Source organism: Budorcas taxicolor, chromosome 1 (genome assembly GCF_023091745.1).
Source record: "Budorcas taxicolor isolate Tak-1 chromosome 1, Takin1.1, whole genome shotgun sequence".
Taxonomy (NCBI): Eukaryota; Metazoa; Chordata; class Mammalia; order Artiodactyla; family Bovidae; genus Budorcas; species Budorcas taxicolor.
In genome coordinates, this window is record NC_068910.1 from 28,039,298 (window position 1) to 28,066,046 (window position 26,749).

Here is a 26,749-nt window from a genome sequence, read left to right on the forward strand (position 1 = left end):
CCAGAGTCAGAGACAGATCTGCAGACATATAGGTAGATACATAGGGGTGTGTGTGTGTCTGTGTGTGTCTGCACACACACGCACCTGAGTTCCTGTGTATCTGAATGGCTGGATAGAGAGAAACAATCATGTTCAAAACAAGCAAAACACACACACACACACACACACACACATATATATATATACACACACATACACATACATACATATATCCTTTCTTGGAGCGGGACACGAATGAGATTGTGAGTCAGAAAGGACAGTTTATTTAAATCCTTAACTCTCCACCTATTAACTGTGAGACTTTGGGCACTACTGTGTCTTCATTTGTAAACTGAGGATGATAATGTTCACCTTGTAAGACTGAAATTAAATGAAATCTATCGTGTTTTCAAAATATAGTCCCGGATCAGCCACATCAGCATCATTAGGGAACTTGTTACAAATGCAAATTTTCAGGCCCTACCTGCAACCTTCACTAAACCCAGGATGATTCTGTGCAAAATAAAGCTTGAGAATTGCTGAAATGGAAAGCATAAAGCCTGGTTAGCACTCAGTTAATGTAGCTGCTAATAAATTATATTTAATTTCCTCCTTGTTCTTTATTATCCTCCAATCAAGTTTAATTCAATAACATTCATTGAGCTGAAAGTCAGTGCCAGAGAGTCAATGGAGGGACAGAATTCACAGCCCGCAGTCCCACAGCAGGAGACAGGAACCAGCCCCTCTCCATGTCACATGTCTCAACATCAACCCAAAACCTTTTTCCCCCCCCCCCCCCAAACTCCTTTACAGATGGAAACTACTAAGGTTAAACCCTTCTTTCTCAAAACAGGCTCATGTGTGCTGGGTCTCCAGCAATGCTTTTAGGAGACCTTTCTATTAATGGCAGTGAGCATCACAACCCTCTCAAATGATAAAAAAACCAAGGGGCACCTTGGAGACCACATAGTTCAAACCCACCATTTCATGAGGACAAAGCTGAGACCCAGAAACAGGAAGCTGCTGGCACAGGAAAGTGAAAAAAGTGAAAGTGTTAGTTGCTCAGTCGAGTCCAACTCTCTATGACCCCATGGACTGTAGCCCACCAGTTTCCTCTGCCCATGGGATTCTCCAGGCAAGAATACTGGAGTGGGTTGCCATTCCCTTCTCCAGGGGATCATCCCAACCCAAGGATCAAACCCAGGTCTCCTGCATTGCAGGCAGATTCTTCACCGTCTGAGCCAGTTGGCCCAGGAAGAGGTCATCTGGCTCTGCTCCTGCCTTGGGACTCACACCCTGACTCACTGTGGTGGTATTCTGATAGACGACACCAGGCACTCCCACTGGCTCAGCGTGACTGATAAGAAATAGCCACTTGTCCTTGCCAATTATGAAAGTAACAGAGACATGCAAGCAAAACCTACATCAGATTTACCTTATTTCAAATGGAATATATAACAAACTTTTAGATTATCCACTATGATTTATATACAGACAATACTCTGGGCGGCCCTATCTAGAAGCAGAGATTTGGACAGAAAAGCCCCAGAAAGGCCTCTATGTTGAATTCCGTCCCACTAAATAAATAGTGACAAAGAGCTGTTACTAAAGTAGAGCATTTCAAACACCAGAAATAAAGTAAGGATTTCATATGTGTTCATTTTTATTTTAAATGATTTTATGATAAAGGTAGAAATGTGTAGTGGGAAAAAAGTCTCTCACAGTTGAACCAGAGAGAGAAGCATGGTTACTATTTTAGGAGAGAGGAAGAAAAGGATCACGCTATATACAGAGCTCTATCCAACTTTTTTCATTTGTTTTTAAACTCCTTTGAAAGTTTAAACAATTAAAAAACGCTGAATAAATATTTACTGGATGTCAATTGCCTATGACCAATGAGTAATGATTTATTATTAACACACACTTGACAGCTTATGGTCATGCAGTCCTGAGCAATTGGACAGTAAAAGTTCTTGGTCCAATACAGTATACTAACACATATATATGGAATTTAGAAAGATGGCAATGACGACCCTGTATGCAAGACAGGAAAAAAGACGAAGCTGTCTATAACGGACTTTTGGACTCAGAGGGAGAGGGAGAGGGTGGGATGATATGGGAGAATGGCATTCTATCATGTATACTATCATGTAAGAATTGAATCGCTAGTCTATGTCTGACGCAGGATACAGCATGCTTGGGGCTGGTGCATGGGGATGACCCACAGAGATGTTATGGGGAGGGAGGTGGGAGGGGGGTTCATGTTTGGGAACACATGTAAGAATTAAAGATTTTAAAATTAAAAAAATAAATAAATAAATAAATAAATAAAATAAAATATAAAAAAAATAAAATAAAATAAAATACCCTTGAGAACCTCTGAAAAAAAAAAAAAGAAAGTTCTTGGTCACAGCTCCTACTGGGGCTCCTACATTGGTCTTAACAGAGATCATTTACTCAGCTTGGCCACAGAGCTGCGTCTCAAAATTCTCGAGCCCCAAGGAATACTTCCACACCCTCTGACTTCCTGTAACTGAGCACCAAGCACTGACACACCTCTATCTAGTACTCACTGTCCAGGATTTAAGTCTCTACTGAATAGCAAGATCCTTGAAGGCATAGCAAGACTGCATTCTTTTCACCTGTTTCAACTGGAAAGGACTCAAAATTTATCTTTATTTTTTGGCATCACAGTGAAATTTTTCAACCTTTTCTTTTTTTTGCCATCAAGTCTACTGGAATACAATCATAGAAATAAAACTGCAACAAGATAGAGAAGGGTCAGTGAACATTCACTATAGCAGCATAGAAAACAACTCAGGTTAAAGTACTGTTGCTGCTGCTGCTGCTGCTGCTAAGTTGCTTCAGTCGTGTCCAACTCTGTACAACCCCATAGACAGCAGCCCATCATGTCCTATATCATGATTAATATCCGTAACGGTAGGGACCTCCTTGATGGTCCAGTGACTAAGACTCCACACTCCCAAAGGAGAGGACCTGGGTTCCAATCCTAATCAGGGAACTATATCCCACATACTGCAACCGAAGAGTTCACATGCCACAACCAAAGAGTTTCACATGGTATAGCTACAGACTCCACAGACCATAAGTAAAGATTCCTCGTGCTACAACGAAGATCGAAGATTCTACCTGCCAAAACCAACACCTGACCCAGCCAAATAAAACATATGTTTTAAATTGCTAAAATATCAGGCATCTTAAAAAAAAAAAAGTAAACAGTAACATCTAACTGTGAGCAATCACTATACTCCAAACACTTCCCACCCACTATTTTATTTATCTTCACCTACATGGCAGATGTTCCTATTGCACCCACTTTACACATGAAGAAACTGAAGTTGGAGGAGATTAAGTAATTTCTCCAAAATCACCCACCAGCAACAAAAGAGCTAGGACTCTAATTTTGCTCTGACTTAAAACCTTCCTGTTTTTCCAGAGTCAAGAAAATGTGAAAGCTCAGGAACACTTTCACGTTGTAAACACTATTCAGAAAGCATCAAGGCTATGGTTTTTCCAGTAGTCACGTATGGATGTGAGAGTTGGACTATAAAGAAAGCTGAGTGCCGAAGAATTGATGCTTTTGAACTGTGGTGTTGGAGAAGACTCTTGAGAGTCCCCTGGACTGCAAGGAGATCAAACCAGTCCATCCTAAAGGAAATTAGTCCTGAATATTCATTGGAAGGACTGATGCTGAAACTGAAACTCCAATACTTTGGCCATCTGATATGAAGAGCTGACTCATTTGAAAAGACCCTGATGCTGGGAAAGATTGAAGGCGGGAGGAGAAGGGGACAACAGAGGATGAGATGGTTGGATGGCATCATCGACTAGATGGACATGAGTTTGGGTAAAGTCCGGGAGTTGGTGATGGACAGGGAGGCCTGGCATGCTGCAGTCTATGGGGTCACAAAGAGTTAGACACGACTGAGCAACTGATTCTATCCAATCACCATGTTTTTCTAAACACCAGTGAGTGAGTGAAAGTGAAGTCACTCAGTCATGTTCGACTCTTTGTGACCCCATGGACTGTAGCCTACCAGGCTCCTCCCTCCATGGGATCCTCCAGGCAAGAGTACTGGAGTGGGTTGCCATTTCCTTCTCCAGGGGATCTTCCTGACCCAGGGATCGAACCCGGGTCTCCTGCATTCCAGGCAGACGCTTTAACCTCTGAGCCACCAGTAAACACCAGTAGCAGGATTAATTTCTTAGAGTCACTGGAATTTCCTTAGTACCTTCTGAATTATCCAAGGAAATCAAATTATGTCTTTAAGACTTTGTATTACATACATTTTATCACTTTCTAACTTTTTTGAAAATTGGTGGTCTAAGGAAAATGAATTCAATTTTTAAAAACAGCACCACTTGCAGGTTTAGAGATTTCATTTTTAGACATTAGCATCTTAGAAATCACATGATCTATTATTAACCAAAATACTTTATTCTCATGCATTTTGATAACAGGAGGTTTCCTTTATCAACCACTCCCTTAACTGAAAAAAGATGACTCTTTGGAACCCCCTAGAAGGAAATTTGGAGAAGGCAATGGCACCCCACTCCAGTACTCTTGCCTGGAAAATCCCATGGATGGAGGAGCCTGGTAGGCTGCAGTCCATGGGGTCGCTAAGAGTCGGACAGACTGAGCGACTTCACTTTCACTTTTCATTTTCATGCATTGGAGAAGGAAGTGGCAACCCACTCCAGTGTTCTTGCCTGGAGAATCCCAGGGACGGGGGAGCCTGGTGGGCTGCCGTCTATGGGGTCGCGCAGAGTCGACAAGACTAAAGAGACTTAGCAGCAGCAGCAGCAGCAGAAGGAAATTTACAACTATGACATCTCTTGGCAGTTCTTTGGGCTGGGATACAAAGCTACCACATTATCTATTAAAATACTATGCTCTTTTAGAGTTGTGCACAGAAATTAGGATAAAAGTAAGAAAAACTTGTGGAGTGGAATCCATGTTTCTGCCCAGAAAATACTGGAGAGCAGAACAATCAGTATTCTGCAGATCACTGTTTACTTTCAAACAAAACAACATGCTCAGCTCAAGGTTGAAGTGACCTGAGTGCCCACTTCATCAGAACGGCACAGTACGTGTAAAAATTTGCCCACAGCAAACAAAGATGGAGAATAAAGAAGAGGAGTGAAAAAACAAACCAGCCGTTCCGCTCTAAACACGTATTTCTTTTCCATTTTGCCAACCTGATTTCACTTACGATGACTCATAGTGAAACAGAAAACATGTGAATTGCATTTGGTTGTGCAAAGGTTAGTAACGCCTTAACTTTCAAAACCAGCTCATCCTTCAGTAACACTACAGTTGCCTTCCACTCCCTTTCAGTCAGATTGGTGCATCTGAACAGCTGCAAAAATTTTCCCTAAAGTCCAGACGACATTCCTAGGTTAGACATTCAAAAGGGGTATTTTAAAGAAGGGTGTTTGTATTCGGACTGCCACCTCACTTCACCCAGAGCATTTCCTCTGGTTTCTATCAGTTCATCTCTTCTTTGCTTTGCTTCGGGGCCCCTGTTTTCCTGTAACCAACCGCTTAGAACCAATCAAGAAGTAGAGAGGAGAAGAAACGCCCGTCCGCTCCCAATTTCCTTTACTCCACTGTCCGCCAACCGCAGAGCCGACCGAGGCAGAGCTTCTTGTCAACTTTAACCCAGCTCAGCTGATCGATTGCCGCGCCGCCGCCGTCAGATTCCAGAAGCAAAGAACAAGAAGGTGGGACGCGAGACATGGACGTGAATATCGCTCCTCTCCGCGCCTGGGACGATTTCTTCCCAGGTTCTGACCGCTTTGCCCGGCCGGACTTCAGGGACATTTCCAAATGGAACAACCGTGTGGTGAGCAACCTGCTCTATTACCAGACCAACTACCTAGTGGTGGCTGCCATGATGATTTCCGTTGTGGGGTAAGTGGGGTTCCCCTCCCGGGCACTGATCGGGGGTAGGACGGAGGCGGCTCTGGGTGCAAGATCCCGGGATGCGGAAACGGTCTCCCCGCTGGTCTCCTGCCCTGATAACTTGTTCGCAGGGCGAGGCCGCAGCAATCTGGGGTCCTTTTTCTTTTCCGCGCCTCGGGCTGAAGCGTGAAAGGAGTCCTAAGGGCTGCAGAGATATTGCCGACCTCAGCAAGAAAAAAAAAAAAAAAAAAAGACTTTTTTTTTCTTCCTCCGCCCCGATTACGCTTTGGCTGTGGTTGATATTTGTCGCGCCCCGGTCTCTTAAAAATAAGAAGAAAGAGGAAAGTGGTGTAACTTTATCCTGCACCTGGCTGGGACGGACGCCGTCCTGGAAGGTTTGGGCCCCCGGGGTGTGGATCCGAACTTGCCTTCTGGGGTGTTAGTGTAAAAAGGATATCAGAGAAGCGATGCTCTTTATGGGTTTCTCGGCCTAGCGCCTGCCACATTGTACGAGAAAGCTGAGCTTGGGAGCAAAAGGGTGGGTGTAGCCTGGTGGCGCATCTCCCAGTATGGGGCGAAGTCTGCCATGTAGAAACGGTGTCCCTTTTGCTCTTTTTTTTCTTCCAGAACTTGCCAGGGATGGTCACTTTATCTTCGCACCCGGTCTTAAAATTAAGTGTCCTGTGTTATATACGATTTCACCCAACACCTGCTCTTCTAGAAACCACTTTTTCTTGTAGGTCATCCTTTAAGAAATGCTTCACTCATTTTTGCAAGATGAGGTGGTGCTATTCTACATCTTGCTGATCCAATGCATCTTTAAAGAAAAAGCCACCCTCAGACTTTATAAAGGAATCCACTTGTCATTAAAGAAGTGGCTGACATTTCTGTTTGAAATTGAACACAGAGAAAGAGAAAGCTGGCCTGGGAGAAAGGAAAAATCTAAACTTGGAAGGTGTGAGGAAGGATGAATAGGGTGGTTTCTGAAGTTGGTTTACTGTTCTTTGGCTTATTTATTGAGTCACTTCTCTGTACCAAGCTCAGGCACACCAAGATCAATCACACATGAATCCTGGCCAAAGAGCATGCGACAGTTTTTGAGAAGCTGTAGGACCTGATACCCAGCTCAGGGGAGAGAAAAGTAGTTCCTAATTTCTGGTTGTGGTTCAGGCTGTTTACTCCTTTGCAGAAAAGGACTCTCATTTGTGGGGTTCTGTAGACAATTACTCAGATCCTCATGATGTGTTGCTTAAAGAACTCAGAACGGCTTGGTGTGAGGAGGGCACTGGGCTCTGAACAGACTCTGCCGAGTTAAAATTAGTTGGAGTGGGACAGGCCTGGATCAGCTGCCTTCTAAACCTTCCCCGAACTTCATGCTTAATGCGTATTTCCCAGAGCAATAAAAAAAAAAAATGTCTTAAAAAAAGTCGTGGGTAAATAGGATTACATCTCTTGTTTTGCTTTCTTTTTCTTTTCCCTTGTAAAGGCATCTTATCTAATGATCTAGCTAGGATTTTTGTTTTTTTTTTTTAGGTACCCCCCACAAAGGCTTAGATATTGGGCAAGATTTGACACAGACCAATCAAATGTACAGAAAACAAAACAAAAAAACTTGCTTTTCAAAAAGATATACTGCCCAGATGGACACAAGCTCCAGGAGCCTTGCTACCTTGATGGCATTCATTTTTCACTATGAATGCCAGGGGCAGCCGCTGACTAAATATAGCTCCTTCATTGTGAAGTCTTCGCCCACTAACTCAGGCAGTTTGAGATGTTGGCCCTTCCCAGTTCCCTTTTCAAGCAGGAGCTGTTGATTGGCAGTCAAAGTGCAAAATAGCTATTTCATTGTTTATTAACCTTATCTTTAAAAACTTACAAAAGATATAGGCTAGTCAGTTGTTTTGAAGATTGTATGTCAAGTGTGGGATTTCCTTTGTACCCCAGTAAAATCTTTTGTGACATCTTCACCTGTTTGCTACGCATCTACAAACACCCAGCCTATAGTTCTTTCCAGATTGCTCATTTCTTTCTTCATAATCTAATTATAATAAAAGCTAACATTTATTGAGTGCTGCATGTGCCAGATACTTGCTACATAATGCAGCCCAATGAGATGAGATATTATTACTAAACCTGAGGCTGAGAGAGGTTACATGACCAACCCCAAGTCACAATCCCAGGCTTGTGCTCCTAACTACTATTCCTCCTTCCTCTGAGTCATGAGGTTAGAGTGTTTTAAAGCTGGAAAAAAACAAATATCTTCAGGGTCAGGGAGCTTAGCTGACTCTGGAATGTGTTTCTCATTCTAAAGAAAAATTTTCTCTTTTGTGACGTCCATAGATGGGAGGATCAGAACAGTACTGGAGGCTGCCACCTGGATCCTCTCTCTACCTGTATCTGATGGTTTCTCATCATATCTTGGTAGAGTGTGTGTGTGAAAATATGGCCCGGGTGTTTCCTGGGGAAAGGATTGTGTTTGAAGGGTCTTCTTCAGTGGTGCCGCCCGCTGCTGCACGGGAGAGGCCATCAGGTCATTGTTGGAGGGCTTCAGCCTCAACTCTGAATGTTCCTGTGTTGAAAACTGGCTTGGGTGAGGAAAGAGTGAAGCTGCTCTTGAACATTGCAGAAACGGAGGGGGCGAACAAAGTGGATATCATCTAGCTCCAAAACAACTGAAGGGGCTGCCCAGACTGAGATGGAGATTAAGAGGGATTAAGATAAAGACAGATCTGTGAGTGAGGGCCTGATCAGGCATGGCCTGATAATTCATGATTAGAAAAGTTTGAACTTCATCCTAATAGCATGGTTTCCCAGGCATATGACTTCCATTCATATATGGAATCTGTTCTGCCTTTCAGATTAAGTCTAAACAGACCTAATTAAGCTAATTAAGTCTTAGCTAACAGACCTGGTGGGGGCAATTGCCACGTCTTCTGTCTCTTCACATAGTAGACAATAGTAGTTAAGAATTTAGGCACTAGCGCCTGGTTAAATCAATTTTGAATCCCAACTACCAGTCACTAGCCATGTGACCTTGGGTAGGTCACTTGAAACACCCTTTGCCTCAGTTTCCTCAGCTGTAAAATGAGACTATTCCCGGTACCTGTGTTATAGGGCTATTGTGAGGATTATCTGAGTTAATATAGGCAAGTTTCTTAATACAGTGTCTGGCCTCTACTGTTTGCTGCAAAAAATTTATTTTGGAGTTTTATTGTTATTTTTTATCTCTGTTAGTGTTATCATAGACTAACACAGGTAGCATCTTTATCCCAGCAGCTCCATTGACCCAAACACCAGTCCCCAACTTACTCACCTACCCCTGCTTCTCCTATAGGACTCGGCTTTGGTACCATCTCTTTGAGGAGACATTCTCCCTTCTCCCTCCCTCCCCACACCTGTGTCTATATTTTGCCTGGTACTTACCCCACAAGTTTTAGGTTGTCTGTTCACTTGTCATCACTCTGTGCTCTTGACACCTTGAGGCCAGAGACTGTGGGTTTTGTTTGTGGGGCGGGTTTTCTTGTTGTTGTGCTTAACATTATTTTTATTCTCTGGATCCCTGAGGCCAAGAATATAGCAGATGCTTAGCTGATGAGTGAAAAGAATAAATAAATGAACATAAGGTTTCAACATGAGGGTGGGGGCAACTTTTAACCTACTTAACGGAATAAATTATTTCGAAGCACACAGCAACAGCCAGCACATAACAGCCACATGCTCCCAGAGTGAGACTAATGGGGGTTGTTGCTGACAGTGTTCACTATGTATTGGTTAGGATTACTATGGTGTAAAAATTCAATTTTAAAAAGTTTAAAAATCAGACTCTTGATTACTTCATATTGCCCTTGCAAATGCAGTGAAATACCCTTCTGTGATGTTTCTCCATCTGATGCTACTGACATTTTGCATGGTGGATTACTTTGTTGTAGGGGACTATCCTGTGTATTGTAGGATGTTTAGCACCATCTCTGCTCTCTGCTATGTGCATATTGATACATTAGTTTGTACTTGTTTTATTCATAAAACGTAATTTGCAGTAAAAGAAAAAAGTGCCCTCCCCTTAAGTTGTGACAATCAAAAATGTCTCCAGACATTGCCAGATGTCCCCTTGGGATCCAAATCACCCCAATTGAGAACCACTGCTCTCTTGCCAAGAAAAATATGATTCTTCAACATCATCTTTACTAAATGCAAGTTGCTTTATCCTTGTTGCTGTTGTTTAGTCACTCAGTCATGTCCAGCTCTTTGTGACCCCATGGACTGTAGCCCACTAGGCTTCTCTGGCCATGGGTTTTCCCAGGCAAGAAAACTGGAGAGGTTGCCACTTCCTTCTCCAGGGGATCTTCCCAATGACCTAGGGGTCAAACCCATATCTCCTGCATTGGCAGGCAGATTCTTTATCACTGAGCCACCTGGAAAGCAAGTTGCTTTATAACAAATTACAAAAACAGAGTTTCACAAGGACAGAACAGAGCAGTTTAACATTAGGTCCTGGCTCCTGACTTTTCAAACATTAGAATGGCATGGATTTGAAGCTTTATACAGCTTTGATCATTAGCCTTAATTTATTATATTTGTTATGTGATCATTCTTTTTCTGCTTTGCCTCTACTGGTTCCACAGACTCAGTCTTTTTATTTTTTGATAGACTTATGGCATTTACTTTTATCCACTTTCTGTTCAAAAGTCCACTTGCCCTGGAGTTTTTCTGCTATAGAATAGGAATCAAATGACTTCATTAATATAAAACACACTGCTGCTGCTGCTAAGTCGCTTCAGTTGTGTCCGACTCTGTGTACCCCCATAGACGGCAGCCCACCAGGCTCCCCTGTCCCTGGGATTCTAGGCCTAGCAAATGATAACACTCAAATGTTAACTGCTATTATTCTATGAAATCCTAGATTACAGACATGTTTAGAAGTCTCCCAACTTGTGTATTCTCTTGAGCAGAAGTATTAGATGATTACTGTAGAAATTTTCATTTGTATTTTTATTTATAAAAATTTATTTTTTAATTGAAGGATAATTGCTTTACAGAATTTTGTTGTTTTCTGTCAAACCTCAACATGAATCAGCCATAGGTATATGTATATTCCCTCCCTTTTGAACCTCCCTCTCGTCTCCCTCCCCGTCCCACTCTTCTTGGTTGATAGTTACCCTTTAGTAATTGCAACTTCTGTTACTTAGAAAACTTTGCTTCCTTGAAGAGCTGAGTTTCCTTTTGAAATGCTTGCATCACTCCAGAAGAGATCAAATGAGTTAAAGAAGCATGAATAACAAGCTGAGGAATGCATGTTCTGTTGAACATGACTTTGCATCATTTAAAACAAGAAAGAAACAATGTCTAAGATAGAAAAGGACATGACTTAACCTCCTCCATCCTTCACAGGAGACATCTCAGCACTGGATATTCTTTTTCTGTTGACTATAGTAATAGATGTCTCTCTCTATTTTGAAAGTGAAAAGCAAAGGCATAACCTAATTGCACGTGCAATTTAAGTACCAAGTATATGATGCATTCTAGTTGCAGACAGGCATCCATGTGCTTAAAAGAACGCCAAAAGATTTGCTAGAGAAATCTGTCCAAACTGTAGACCATGGAACTGCAGTATTTTTTTTTTTTTAACCCTGGGAGGCTGTTAGAAATGCAGAGTCTCAGGGTCCATCCCAGACCTATTGGGTCAGAATCTGTATTTTAACACAACTCTTAGATGAGTCCTAGGTGCATTACAATTTAAAAATCACTGATCTGATCTGGTTTAAAGGAAAGAGTAAGGAAATATAAATAAATCAACCTTTAAGCCCAGATGTTACCTTTGGAGATTCTTGGTGTATAGTTCTTGGCTAGGTTCAGGCATCTGTGTTTTTTTTATTTCAGTGCCCCAAGTAATTCTGATGTGTCTCCTAAGTTAAAACTGAGAAGTATTGATCCCTATTATGTTACAAATATGTTCTAATTTTCCTTGTTATGGCTTGTTAGATATCAGTTCAGTTCAGTTCAGTCGCTCCGTCATGTCCAACTCTTTGCAACCCCATGGGCTGCAGCACGCCAGGCCTCCCTGTCCCCCACCATCTCCTGGAGCCTGCTCAAACTCATGTCCATCGAGTTGGTGATGCCATCCAACCATCTCATCCTCTGTTGTCCCCTTCTCCTCATGCCTTCAATCTTTCCCAGCATCAGGGTCTTTTCAAATGAGTCAGTTCTTCGCATCAGGTGGCCAAAGTATTGGAGCTTCAGTTTCAGCATCAGTCCTTCCAATGAACATTCAGGACTGATCTCCTTTAGGATGGACTGGTTGGATCTCCTTGCAATCCAAGGGACTCTCAAGAGTCTTCTCCAACACCATAGTTCAAAAGCATCAATTCTTACCCATCATTTAAAAGTGGACATTTAATTTCTAAATACTTGGAGGTTTTAAAGTATCTTTGATACTACTTTCTCATTTAAGTGCTTTCTTCTCTGCAATCACCCTGTGTTTGTTTCAGTCTTCTAACTTTGAGGCTTTCAATGGCCAAGTCAAAGATCTCTGTTGGTAAATGTCACATTGAACTTGAAAATATGTGCTGCTGAACTATTTTTAAAACGTCTTTTGATATTGATTTCTAACATAATCCCACTGTGATAAGAGAACAGACTCTATATATAGATTTCAGTACCTTTAGGCCATGAAATGTTTGCACCTTGTTTTATGTCCCTGGATACGTTCCAGTGTCTCCTAGTTTATAGTCTAAGGGAACTTGAAGAGAATTTTTATCCTAGCATTGTGTGAAAATTATATAAATCTTAATTATGTTGAATTGGTTCATGGTGCTTTTCAGGTCTTGTGTATCCTTCTACTCTGTATATTCATTCTATTCACTCTTGAGAGTTTGATATTAAAATTTCAATTAAAAATCTTAATTTATCTACTTATATAGTGGGACCATATGTAACTTTGTTCCATATTTTCCAAGTTTCCTGTACATGTTATCATATTCTCATAATTTAAAAACTAAAAAAAAAAAGAGAAAGATAGCTTAAAAATAAATACTGATTCTATCAAACCCCACAGCTTTCATAGATGTAAAGGTCACGAGGCTAATTTGAACCAAAGCTGCTAAAAGAAGCTTGGTTTATTAGTATAATTGAAATACTTTGTCCATTAAGCCATTGCATATATTCTAAAGCTCCTTATTAACCAAATTCAACAGCATACCTGACTCACAACATTTGTATTATCATGCCTATCTCCCTCTCACAAATACTCCCTGCCATTAGAACACGTATTTTCTGACGTGGCCTCAGAAATACTAACGGTACACAGATTCTGTGAATATGTACATGCCTCTGCTGTGTCTCCAGCCAGAAAGGCACCTTTATTCTTAATGCTGTACATTAGTGCTTCTCCTTTAAGGCAACATAGTGTAGCTGGTGAGTGAATCAGCTCATATTTTGTTAGCTGAAGTACTTCTTCCCTGTATGGGCTATGGAGGTGTTACCACTGGGCAGAAACTAGAGTTACCGCTTTTTGCTTTCAGTTGCTTGGGATGGTAAAGAGTTTTTGGAAGGCTGGTATCTACCTGAAAAGACTAAACTGTAATGTTTTTCAAAATGAGTGTCGTCTCATTATATATTGTAGGCTGGTAGCTACCAACATCTGGTTTTAAGAAATGGGCAGATTGTTCATACCTTTTAAGTTTCTAGGTGGTAGAGGAAGAGAAGAATCAGAGAGCCCTTGGATGGGGAGGAATGTATTAAAACCTTTGCAGATAGAATTAATTGCAATCTGTTTATGCTGAACTTAATGGAAATGTTTCCTGAAATTTTTCAGCTTCAAAGCCAGTTCTACATTTCTCTCACTTGTGTTGCTTCCTTTATTCATTCCACTAAGAGAATGAATCACTTACCAATATCTCAGGCATTATGCTACGAGATACAGTGGAGAATAAGAATAAGCTGTGGTTCATGCCCTTAAAATTTTCAGAGTCAAGAGAGGCACCAGGATGATGCTGAAAACATCCTTGGAAGAAAAGTTATGACCAAGCTAGATAGTATATTCAAAAGCAGAGACATTACTTGCCAACAAAGGTCCGTCTAGTCAAGGCTATGGTTTTTCCAGTGGTCATGTATGGATGTGAGAGTTGGACTGTGAAGAAGGCTGAGCGCCGAAGAATTGAGGCTTTTGAACTGTGGTGTTGGAGAAGACTCTTGAGAGTCCCTTGGACTGCAAGGAGATCCAACCAGTCCATTCTGAAGGAGATCAGCCCTGGGATTTCTTTGGAAGGAATGATGCTAAAGCTGAAACTCCAGTACTTTGGCCACCTCATGCAAAGAGTTGACTCATTGGAAAAGACTCTAATGCTGGGAGGGATTGTGGGTAGGAGGAGAAGGGGACGACAGAGGATGAGATGGCTGGATGGCATCACTGACTTGATGGACGTGGGTCTGAGTGAATTCCAGGAGTTGGTGATGGACAGGGAGACCTGGCGTGCTGTGATTCATGGGGTCGCAAAAAGTCGGACACAACTGCGCAACTGAACTGAACTGAACTGAACTGATAGCAAGCGTACAGAAACATACACATATATAAACACACATCGTTTTCAACCTGACTTAACCTGATCTCTTCTGTACATTAATGATTCCAAATCGCAAAACTTGCAGGTATCAAAAAGTGGGAGAGGCACTGAGTATGTGGATGGAGAAAAGATTATTAAATGGAACCATCCTCACTTGCAGCTCAGATGCCTTCTACTCAGTTGGACAGATATTTACTGAGCACCTGCTACATCCCAGATACTGTGGATGCCTTGATGATACCCGTGGGAGTACAAGTCCGCCAAGCCTTCCTCAGTCCTCCCAGAACTCATCTCTTCCTGCCCTCCCACACGCTTTTATTTGCACTTGAGGCACTGCACTTGGCATGCTGGCACATGTCTTTCCCTGGCAGGGCATGTGTTTCTTCTGAATGTAGAACTTGAAGAGGTCTATCAATACTCAGTAAAATTTTAATCTGAAAATTCCTCATCAAATAAGAATTCATTAGATCATCTTCTCTGACACTATGTATATAACCTTGTTTTTCTCAACATCTCCCCATATACCCTTAAAAAAAAATTCCCCTAGTGCTGCCAGACTGGAGTTAGTAGTTTCTATCTCCTTTCCCTATGTAAGGATTTACAATGATTCTGGGTAAATGTGCAAATAAATAAGTGGATTTGGGGGTTTTTTGGGTCTCTTTCTAAGAGGGCCAAAGCTCTCAGTCAGCTTACTAGGGGCAGAGAGCTCTGTACAGGAAATGCAGTTCTAAAAGGTGAACTGGACGTCTACCAAATTGAGCAGTGCCATTGGACTTTTTTATTTTTGTTTTGGATAAATGAATGACTCAGCTTCAGAATATTTAGAACATTCATCCTGTCTCCTGTGGTGAGCTTGGCTTCTTGTTTCTGGGAACACTTTTGTGTCTGTGATCTTAAGCGAAACCTGTAGGCTGTCTTTCAGTTCTGGGAGCATTTACCCATATAAATAGATAGGATTTCCTGGTCTTTTCTCCCAGGGAGCATTCACAAAATGGAGACAGTTGGAAGCCTATCCCAACTGGAAAACTGAGGCTTTGGCTTCTGGTTCTACGAATCCCCCTTGTATCCCATCAGTGAAATCCTCCTTGTCTCCAGGAAATACAAAGGAATGCAGAAAATGGGGCTGAAAGTGAATGTGTTAGTCTCTTATGTCCTACTGTTTGCGACCCCACAGACTGTAGCCCACCAGTCTCCTCTGTCCATGAAATTCTCCAGGCAAGAATACTGGAGTGGGTTGCCATTTCCTTCTCCAGGGTTAGTGGAAGATAAATAGAGAAGGATTTGCTTGTAGGAGGGGAGTTTATGTGTCACCAGACTCATTAGCATTTGTCCAAACAACTGTCTTCTCTCCACAGCGCTGTAAGAACTTGCCATGTGACAACAATTTAGTTACCTCAACTAAAAGCATTCAGAAAGAACAGTTTTTAAACAAATATCTTTCCACTTGAGTTCTAAAGCATTATTATGAGATTAACCATGAGTTCCTAATTGTTGAAGGCAGTGATCAGTATACATGAAGGTTCATTACACCATTCTCTTTACCTTTAGAATTTGCCATAATAAAAAGTTTTAAAAGGATTTTCTGGGACTTCCCTGGTGACCCAGTGGCTAGGGTTCTGTGCTCCCAAGGTGGGGGTCCCAGGTTTGATCCCTGTTGAGGAACTGGATCCCACATGCTGCAACTAAGAGTTTGCATGCTGCCACATGGCACAGCTACATAAATAAATATTTTAAAAAAGGATCTGCTGCAGTCTAATCCCTTGTATAGTGATTATTTGAAGCTTCACAGCTGTGGGAGGTGAGACTTTGAGCTTCTAACTTAGGTCCAAGCTATTGTTTAATACAAATAAAACAAGCAATGAGCTTGATAAACACAGAAGAAAACACAGAGGTTCCCAAAGTATATCTTACAATGGATATGTTTAACATGCCAGCTGTCCCAAGACAGTGGATCATCAGGATGTGTTTAGTTTGATGATACCAATACACACAGTGTAACAAATATTCCCTACACAGCGAGTATGCAATAAATATTGTGGGCTGATTCAATCGATTAGGAGAATCTCAAGGTTAGGTTACTCTGACCTTTCTGTGACAAAAGAGACGAACTCTGCCCCATGTTAACTGCCTGTGATCAAGAGATCCAGGAGACACTGATCACGTTTACTCAAAACTGATTTGTGCGTTTAATACATTTATACTTTATAATCAGAGATAGTTCTTGCTAGGAAGAAAGCCCTGTGGGGAACCAAAGTAACCACAGAAGATGGCTGGGGTTATCTGTGGAATCCGAGAGCAAGGGGGGCCTACGTAGGCAGGACTATAGGAGGATGGATCTCCCTCTGTCCTACCTGCCCTCCTCCTGGCCCCCAGCCAGCACTAGAGACAGAACTTAGAAAAGAGTCCTTGCAGCAAGCCCAAGGGTCCTGTGATCTCATCTGATCTCTTCTTATATCACATAGGCGTTTTTCCTACTTCAGGTTTTTCATTTGTTCCTTTCATCACAGCTCTGTGAAGGTACAAAAGCAGGGACTATCTTTATAGTAACGTTTAGTGTACAGTGAGGAATGAGAGCAATTTGTTCAAGACAGATCTCACATCACTTATTTCATGGCCATACAAAGTTGCTGAGCTTAACTTTAAATAACAGGAAAATGTGCTAGACTCTTACTTATACCTTTTTTTTTCTTTATTTCAACGAACATTTATCCAATTCCTGCTCTGTGCCGTGTCATGCCAAGTGCTGGGGAGAAAATACCACGGTCCCTGCCCTCATAGTGCTTAATCTCTAGTGGGAGACAGAGATATTCATAAGATACTCATTCAAATAAGCATCAAATTGCCACTGAATTTATGGCAGCTCACTCCAGTATTCTCGCCTGGAGAATCCTGTGGAGAGAGGAGCCTGGCAGGCTACAGTCCACAGGGTCGCAAAGAGTCGGACATGACTGAGCACACACACAGTTGTGTATCACCTTAGGGGTTGTGAAGAAGAGGCAGATGGTGCTAGGATGTAGTCAGAAAGACTAGGAAAAAGCTGATTAAGCTGAGATTTGAAGGAGATAGGAAAGAATCGGGCAGAAAGAATGGCTTGTGCTCAGGCTTCGGATGGCCAGGGGCAGGGTAGGCTCTAGAGACAGACAGAAACCCCAGTGGATGGTGTGGAAAATCAGGCGGCGGTGGTGTGAGAAAGCTGACAGGCAGAGATGCTACAGCCCTTAGGCATCCCTCATACTGATGACTGAAACGGTCCATTCCTCCTGCAGCGTAAGGCAAATCACAGGTTTGGCAGATGAAGTGTGGCCTGAATTTCAGGCTCCTGTTTCCCACCTCAGCTCAGCACCCTTGTCCCAGATACCAGCTACACAATTGTCTGCAATGGCCCTGGCTGCAGAGCCAGGCAGGGGCCAGAGCCTGCAGGGCCTTGTAGAATGTGCAAAGAATCCTGTTTTTATCCTAAGAGCACTAGGAAGCAAGAAAATGGATGGGTGGATTCATATTTGCAGTGACTCCTGGTTGTTTCAGAACCTCAGAAAAATATCACCAATTTAGAGAAGTGCACTGTGAGTAAATGATTCCTCTGCTTTCTTAGTGAGTCAGGCTTCCTCAGGAACCAAACTGCAAAAATAGCTTTTTGGGGGTTAGAAAATTGGAACGCAGTGCAAAGCTGCTTCTGTTGCTCAGAAAATATTTCACTGCCTCTTTGGTTCTTGTTGGCATTACAGCGTGCCAGGCATTAACAAATGTGCACTCGAGTCAATCTGAAGATCTCTGAATAAACTTTTGTCACCAGCACTGCAGTTGGGAGCCTCGGAACAAATTTATTAACTTACCTGTTTCTTATCTTAACTCTGTGTAGAAAATTCCATGGACAGAGGCTACAGTCCATGGAGTCGCAGAGTCGGACATGACTGAGCAACTAACGCTTTCTGTGTAGAATGAGATGTGTTCTCAAGATCCATGCTAGCTCTAAAATTCTGCAGTTGGCCAAGATTTTTATTTTTCTTTTAGCAACTTGTGTTGAAACTACAGCCATAGCCAGCTGAGTCACGTTGGCAAGTTTAGGACCTGCGTCCACACCCGCTCATAACTACCTTCCTTTAGAGACAAATGAAAATGTTGAGGGATTTCCTAGAATGACCTTTAGTTGCTTACCCCAAACTAGAAGAAAAGGGTTCTAAAATGGTAGAGGGGGGAAAATCCCTGGAGCTGGTTAACAACACAGAATGGGTTATATTATGAATTGTGTCAACTGGCACTGTTTTTCCTACCCCTGGATTCCTCTAAATATGTTTATTCACTGCCCTGGGTCTCAGCTTATTCATCCGTGTAATGGGATTGCACTTATTCCTCTTTGAAGAGTCAGCTACAGGGTTCTGTGATGGGATTCTAAGCCTTTTTACAACTGTTAGTGATTCCACTAGAATTTTTAACTATGACATTTATCTGTCATATTGATATTGTCATTTATCTTCTTACTGAGTAGAATACATATGCATGTGTGTGCTTGTTAAGTTGCTTTGGCTGTGTCTGACTCTTTGCAACCCCATGGACCGTAGCCCGCCAGGCTCCTCTGTCCATTGGATTCTCCAGGCAAGAATACTGGAGTGGGTTGCCATGCCCTCCTCCAAGGGATCTTCCCAATCCAGGGATCAAACCTGGGTCTCTTATGTCTCCTGCATTGGCAGGCAGGTTCTTTACCTCTAGCACCACCTGGGAAGCCCAGGATAGATATATATGTAGGTATATATTTTCAACTCACAATAGAAAAACATATTTAATGTTTTTGATTTGTAAAGGAAAGTCCTGTTTTCACCAAAGACAGAAAATCACAATCTCTCCGTCTCTCCTTCGGTCTCTCTCTTCTCTCCCTCCTCTCTCCCTTCCCCTCTCTCCTTTGCTTCCATCTAGCTTCCAGCCTTCCTTCCTCCTCCTCATTCATGGGCCTCTGAAAAATGAAATAGCACCTATCAAATCCAACGGCAGTTGTCCACGTGAAAGCTAGGTGGCATATTTATGAAAGTTTTATCCTAATGGTCCTTGGGCTTTATGGTGATTTATGTCACTAAGAACCCAAACTGTTGAGTAAAAGCTTTATTCATTTCAAACAAGAACTGGTTTCCAAAACTCCTGCACTAACTGGAAAATGAATTTAATCTCTGGAGGATGATCTGTGTATTCTATTTTGCTCCAAGTACAGGGAGGTGCCAGGGCAGTGGGAATGCTGTGCATTTTCCCCTTTCTTAGAATGGAATTGTGCTTAAGCAGAATAAAGAAGAAAATCATTTCTGCTCCAAGTAACTTTGTTCATTTTTTCCAGCTTGTAACTTTGGTTTCTAATTATAGATCACAGCTTGAGCATTGGGTAAGCTAAAACCAGTCCTATAGGACTCTCTGCTCTGTTCTCTCTTCTTGAACATGAGCAACAGGAGCAGGTGAAAAGCACATTTGGAATTGCTTGAGTCAGGCCTAGATTTTTCATTGTTCTTTGTCCTAGGCTTGATTTAGCCATTCAGCCTAGAAGTCTACCTCACTTGTACCAAGAAACATAGAAAAAACTTGGCATGCATTTTATTATATGCTATGCCTTGTGAATTATTATTTTAATAGATATTCTAGGAAGAACTGAGATGGAGACCTTTAACATTTTACACCAACCAACCATCTCCCAGGCCTCCCAGGTGGCGCTAATGATAAAGAACGTGCCTACCAATGCAGGAGTCACGGGTTCAATCCCTGGGTCAGGAACATACCCTGGAGGCGGCATTGACAACTCATTCCAGTATTCCTGCCTGGAGGGAATCTCGTGGACAGAGGAGCCTGGTGGGCTAAGGTCCATAGGGTCGCAAAGAGTCGGACATGACTGAAGTGACTAGCACACACACACACAGCATCATCAGCATGCAACCATCTCTTGTTGGAGCTTATACAAAGGAGTTGCGTAAACTTGAAACTTCTGCTCTAGTTCTTTGAGTTAATATTGATTTGGTCAACATCAAGTCTATTTAAAGGGGTTTGTCTCTTTCAGGCAACTTTCTCCCATTACTTTTATTTTTAAATATCCATTATTTTATCTTCAAGTAATATATGACTATTGAAAAAATATGAAAATAGAAATAAGCAAATGGGAATATACTACCCATGATCCTATTACCCAGTAAAACTGCTAGAGTCTTTTAAATTTCTCTCATAATGTTTTTGGTGCTAGAAATGAAATATGTTAGTCTGTGAGAGTTTCTAAGCCTCTCTACCCAGTCTCCCCATCACCTGCAAAAGAAGATCTTGTTTTGGCCCTGAGCTAGATCTTTCCTTCCCCAGACCTTGAAGGACATTTTTGTCTTTACCAAACCAATTCTAGGGTCAAAGCTGGAGAGAAGGTATAACCCAGATAGAATCATGAAAAAGAAAAGAAAAAAGGGCCAAGAGACCTAGATAATGTAAACGGTGAGGGAGAAGGAGGACACACAGACAAGCACATAAGCCGGATGTTGGGAAAGCTTCGGGAGTCGGGTGGGGTGGGGTGGATTAGTTGAAAGAGAATCTGGACAGTGAGCCGGAAACCAGAGTTGTGAGTGGGAGAAGGCAGAGCTTGGCTGTGCTCTTGAATTGAAATTGCATCAGCATGACTGGAGAGATGAAGCAAGGCAAGATTGTTGAAGTTGGCCTGCCCAAAGCCAGAGGTGTGGGGCTGGAGAGTCTGTGTGCACACTCAGTCACTAAATCGTGTCTAACTCTGTGTGACCCCATGGACTGTGGCCCTCGCCAGGCTCCTCGATCCATGGGATTCTCCAGGCAAGAATACTAGAGTGGGTGGCCATACCCTTCTCCAGGGGATCTTCTCAACCCAGGGATTATTCTGAGGTCTCCTGCATTGCAAGCAGATTCTTTACCATCTGAGCCACCAGGGAGGCTGGGGTTGGGGAGCAGTTACTTTTATATCTTTACATTTTAAGTTTTGTATGTTCACTTTATTTCTGATCATAAAATAAGGTACTGATTGCAGAAGTTTCTACTTCTGAGTTATATAACAGGTTTTAAATCCACCTACCAGACAGAATTATTGCTTTTACCTAAGCAATATATTATTGCCTTCCCACATGATAAAGCATATTTCGACTTTTTAAAAATTATATATGTCACCATTTAGTAGATTGTTGGCCATATACATTGTTTCTAAAAGTTATAAATCATAAATACCACTCATGTGAATACTGTTACAATTCAGTCTTTGCATTTTTATTAATTTCTTTACATTATCTATTCTGAAGAGATTTTTCCCTGGAAGGGTATAAGTATTTCCAAGAGTTCTGAATGAAATAAGCAACTTATTATTATAGAGTTTAATTTAAAACTACATGCTACTACTTTGACCACTGTTTAGCTCCATGCATTTTAGTAGAAATTAACTTTTTCAAAGGAGTTTGACATTAATTATGTCCCTGCTTTCACCCCTTAAGATATGCAATCTTTCACTCCTATTTGAAACTATTTAAATATTAAATAGTAAAATAGCTTTTCTGTTTCAGGAGGCAGAATCAGAGTGAAAAATTTCAAGAGATTTTTTTAAAAGGAATCTTAGTTATCCTAAATATAAATTCCAATATGAAATGACTTCATCTGTTCTGTTTCGGAGAAAGTCAGTTCTTGGCATCACCTTTCATTATCCTGTCTTCCAAATCAGTGATGCTGATGATAACACACTGACCCCTCCTTGTTCTTCCCAAGCAACATGCTCATTAGCCTCTTAGGAGGGTAAAAAGTTAGTAAATCATCGTACTTGCTGACCACAAATGTCTTTTAAGAATTTTGTACACACAGTGGGTTGGGTGTGGGGGTGGGTGGGGCTACAATACGCCCAGTCATTCTCACTTAGGAAGTACTTTCCCCCTTTATCCACAGCAGTGTAACCTTTGGCTCATGTAACAGTGAAACTGGAGGTCTTATGCCTGGAAATCTCAGTTGATAACCCATCTCCTAATGATACTCTGGGCCTTGTAAAGAATTAGAGTGGCCTCTTTAACACCAGGGGTCATAAACCCCCATGCCTCCATGGGCCAGGCAGCTTATGTAAGAGACCAGGGCAGGAGCTGTTAGAAAAACAGTTATTAATGGCAGCTCACTAGGGGCCTCTGTGTCAAAGATTCCGTAGATAGTGGTGGGGGCTGAGGTTAAATGAAGAGCATTTATTCTATGTAAAGGAGAAGGCACTCTAGCTAGTGGCTAACGTGGGGAACTGGGCCTAGTTTTGTGAGATTTTCTTGTTTCTAGGAGAAGCAAGAAACCCCAAGGTTGATGCATTTAAACACGCACACACACATTGGGATTCAAGTAAAAGTTTTTAAAATTATTGTACAGTCCAGACACAAGTGTAACTGCACACTGGCTTATGAAGCCCACCATGTGACCTGAACACATCCATCTAGCAGGGCAGATTCTAGGTGGATTTAAATAAGCCCTTGGAGCTCAGAAAATACAATCATTGTATACCAGAGCCCAGGATGTATGAAAGCTAAAGACAGTGCATCCAACAAAGGGGCTCTAGACTATCGAAATGCTGGGCCTCTAATGTGATGGGCTGTTCGGTAGGACACTGCCTCCCTGTGAATTTTCCCTCCACTGTGCTCTAACCTCTGTTCCCAAGTTTCTTCCTTGGAGACGTAATTTAATACTATCGACCTCATCAGGATATGAGGACTAAATGAGACAACTGAGATGAAAAGCTTGGTAAGTATGCTATGTTGCTACTCTTCCCCTCCCCGCTTCCTCATTTCCCTTCTCCTGACCTGAGCGCCCCCTTTCTTCCGTATTCCAGGTTCCTGAGCCCCTTCAACATGATCCTTGGAGGCATTGTGGTGGTGCTGGTGTTCACGGGCTTCGTGTGGGCAGCTCACAATAAAGACATCCTCCGTCGGATGAAGAAGCAGTACCCCACAGTGTTTGTCATGGTGGTCATGCTAGCCAGCTACTTCCTCATCTCCCTGTTCGGGGGAGTCATGGTCTTTGTGTTCGGTATCACTTTTCCTTTGCTGTGTAAGTGAACCTGAGCCTTATGTCATCAAGCAATGTCGATCCATTCATCCAGTGAGAATGTCCTAACCTGTTTCTGAGAGGTGCGTTGGCAGGTCTGCAAAACTATCAAGAGTTTTCTGCAACAGCAGGTCAAGGCTGAATAGCCCATTGATGGCACAGATACGTACTGGGCACCCCCTCTGTGCCACTCTTTTGGGGACACAACAGTAAACAAAACAAATTCGGATCCCAAGTCATACAGTAGTGGCATGGTCTGCATTGGAATCCAGATTTGTCTGATATTAGATCCTTTTCTTAACCCTTCAGTGCCAGGCATCCCATGCTGACACAGAAATGAATGTTTACTCTCTACTTACTCAGAAGATCGTAATTAGTGTCGAAAGCGTTGTAAGTTGGTCCAGAGTATAGGTAACCATGGACTCCAATTCTGGTGATGAGAACCAGACATTTTCTAAAGTGTATGTGCACTGTTGACTGAGATTCCCAAGCACTTGAAGCCTGAAATAGAGAACAGATAAAACTCCAGTCTCATCAGTGGAAATCTAATTAGAATTATAGTGTACTCAGTGACAGGAACATCCCTTTAATTTTTAAAAGCATTTCACATGCTGCCATTCCACTAAATAAAATCAATTCCTTGTTTCGGGTTTGTTAGATTAAGCCCTCAGAATATTTATATGTGAACCCCACACCTTATTGGATAAAATAATTGAATCATTAAATTTAGACATTTTTGAAATACTCTTCAGGATTTCTTTATGTGCTAGAGACAGTATTTCAGTGATTCTGCCTCATATACAGCTTGTAAAAAACAGAGCAGTGTAATGAAACGTATCGTAAGTTAAGAGTCAAGGGTCCAGGTTTCTTTTCATAGACCTGCTGGAAACCAGCCATGTGATCTGCACCAACTGTCTTATATGGGAAGAGCTGACTCACTGGAAAAGATCCTGATGCTGGGAAAGATTGAGGGCAGGAGGAGAAGGGGACGACAGACAATGAAGTAATTGGATGGCATCATCAACTCAATGGAGATGAGTTTGAGCAAACTCTGGGAAACAGTGAAGGACAGGGAAGCCTGGAGTGCTGTGGTCCATGGGGTCACAGAGTCAGACACTACTGAGTGACTGAACAACAACAATAACCGTATATGGGCTATAGTTCACTCATCCATAAAAGAAGGGAATTAGACAAGATCAGTCATTCCCAAACTTTGATGATTGTGAGAATCATCCAGGATGATTTTAACACATATGTTTCTCAGCCACATCCCTTGGAGGTCTTGATTCTTTGGTCCACAGGGCTGTCCAAAGAACCTGCATATTTTTACAAAGCTCCTCAAATGTTTCTAGTGGTCACTCTTGATTAGGAGCCTCCAGAGAGAACGCACATGAGTGCTTCTCACAATGACGGCCCCAAATCACCCACATCAAAATCATCCACAGTGGTTACTGAAACATTACATTCCAGAACCCTATCTTGGTCTCAACAATCTCAACTCCAGGTGCTGGAGACTGGGAATCTGCCTATCTAACAGGCTTTCTCTCTGGTGATCTGTATGCACACAGAAGTTTGAAAAGCGTTGGTGTAGATTACCCAAGGTGTTGACTTAAATACAGACTCCTGAGCCCAGCCCTGTAAAGGTTCTGGAAGTTCAGGAGGCCCAGGAGATGGGCCAGAGAAAATCTGTTTCTTACAAACAAACTCAGGTAATTCTTAATGATCAGGTAAATTCTGTGAATACCAGGTTACATAAGGTCTGTAAACCCTTAGCATTTTATCCAGATATTCTATATCCAACACTGTGCAATAGCTTTTTCCAGGTTATCTATACCCAACACTGTGCAAAACTGCTCCTTAGGAGGCACATTCTAAGAGGACTTCACTTGTGTGCCTCCTGCAGGAACAAAATACAGATAACCCCTGAACTGAGCATGAGTTCTTTTCCGGCAAAGGTTAGCATTTTTAGGTAGGTTGAAATCACATCAATTCGCTTTGAATTTTAGGGTATTTAAGTAGCATCTGAAAGGCAGTGATAACAATGTGTGAAGGGGAGAGCGTGGCTGCCAGATTATGGTCCTTCCTGCTGAATATGACATTCTCCTGCACACACAAAGAATACTGTAAAGTCCAAGGATCCATACAGGGACTTGGGTCCATTAGGCTGACAAAGAGCTTTATATAAAATTTAAGGATCCACTCTGGGACGTGGGTCAGTTAGGGAAGCAGACTGGACTGTAGCTAATGGAGAAAGTTGTTACTTCAGTTGTGAAGCGGGGCGGGAGAATGGGTGCTTTGGTGCTAACCGTCACCTTTCACTTCCCTGTAGTGATGTTCATCCATGCGTCGCTGAGGCTCCGGAACCTCAAGAACAAACTGGAGAATAAAATGGAGGAAATTGGTCTGAAGAGGACACCCATGGGGATTGTCCTAGATGCCCTGGAGCAGCAGGAGGAAACCATCACCAAGTTCAGTGACTATATCAGTAAAATGAAGGAGTAGACGGAGCTGACCTGGTGATAGGGTTGCAGCAGAAGTCGAGTTGCAGTTTGCCCTTGTCCAGACCTACTTTCCGTTTGTGTTTTTGAAATAGGAGGTGCACGAACCATCCAGCCACCCGTGGCACCGTGCACAGAGAGGCCTCCCTGTTCTCATCTCTGCTGTCACAGAGAAAAGGCCTCTGACTAAAAGAAACTACCCTCCTGTTAGGTCTGACATCTCCAGTGTGTTTATGTAAGCTGATTGGAAACGGATCACCCTGATTTCTTAAGGAGAATAAAAGAATCATGGAGTGTACAGCAACAGTATGGTTATTTTGTAGGAAAGAGTTTGTAAAGTATCAAGGCAATATGAATAAATGAAAAGACTATGAAAGGAGATGATGTTATCCTGTTTTAATCCCCCTCAGCATCCTCCTCCAAAAATATTCCTTCCTTAGGGTCATAATATGTGGGGTATCAATTAGTTTAGCTTTTATTATTATTGTTTAAAATAAAAAATTATCTTGATCACTTTGCCTCCTGGTTGATGTGCAGTGGATAAAGCAGTTGTTTCTATTTTGTTTACAAACATAAAGCTGCTAGCTGCTTAGGAAAATATTTTATCAACTTTTTTGTAAATTTTTGAAATGCTATTAATTAGAAGGCATTTGTTGCAAACTAAATATCATCTTCTTTAAGGGAGTTACAGCTCTGTAGCCTGTATTATTCTTGACAAGCTTGTTAAAAAAAAAATCAGAATAAAATGAGTTTCTATTGCA

At 42.0% G+C, this 26,749-nt stretch overlaps 1 protein-coding gene across 1 annotated transcript; it reads left to right on the forward strand.

Annotated features, from left to right (window-relative positions):
* The first annotated feature begins 5,322 nt into the window (after positions 1–5,322).
* ARL6IP5 (ADP ribosylation factor like GTPase 6 interacting protein 5) lies at positions 5,323–26,749 on the forward strand. The gene is made up of 3 exons (XM_052646740.1): positions 5,323–5,914; positions 23,276–23,493; positions 25,820–26,749. The coding sequence occupies exons 1-3, from the start codon at positions 5,739–5,741 to the stop codon at positions 25,990–25,992; spliced, it is 567 nt and encodes a 188-aa protein (XP_052502700.1). The 5' UTR covers positions 5,323–5,738; the 3' UTR covers positions 25,993–26,749.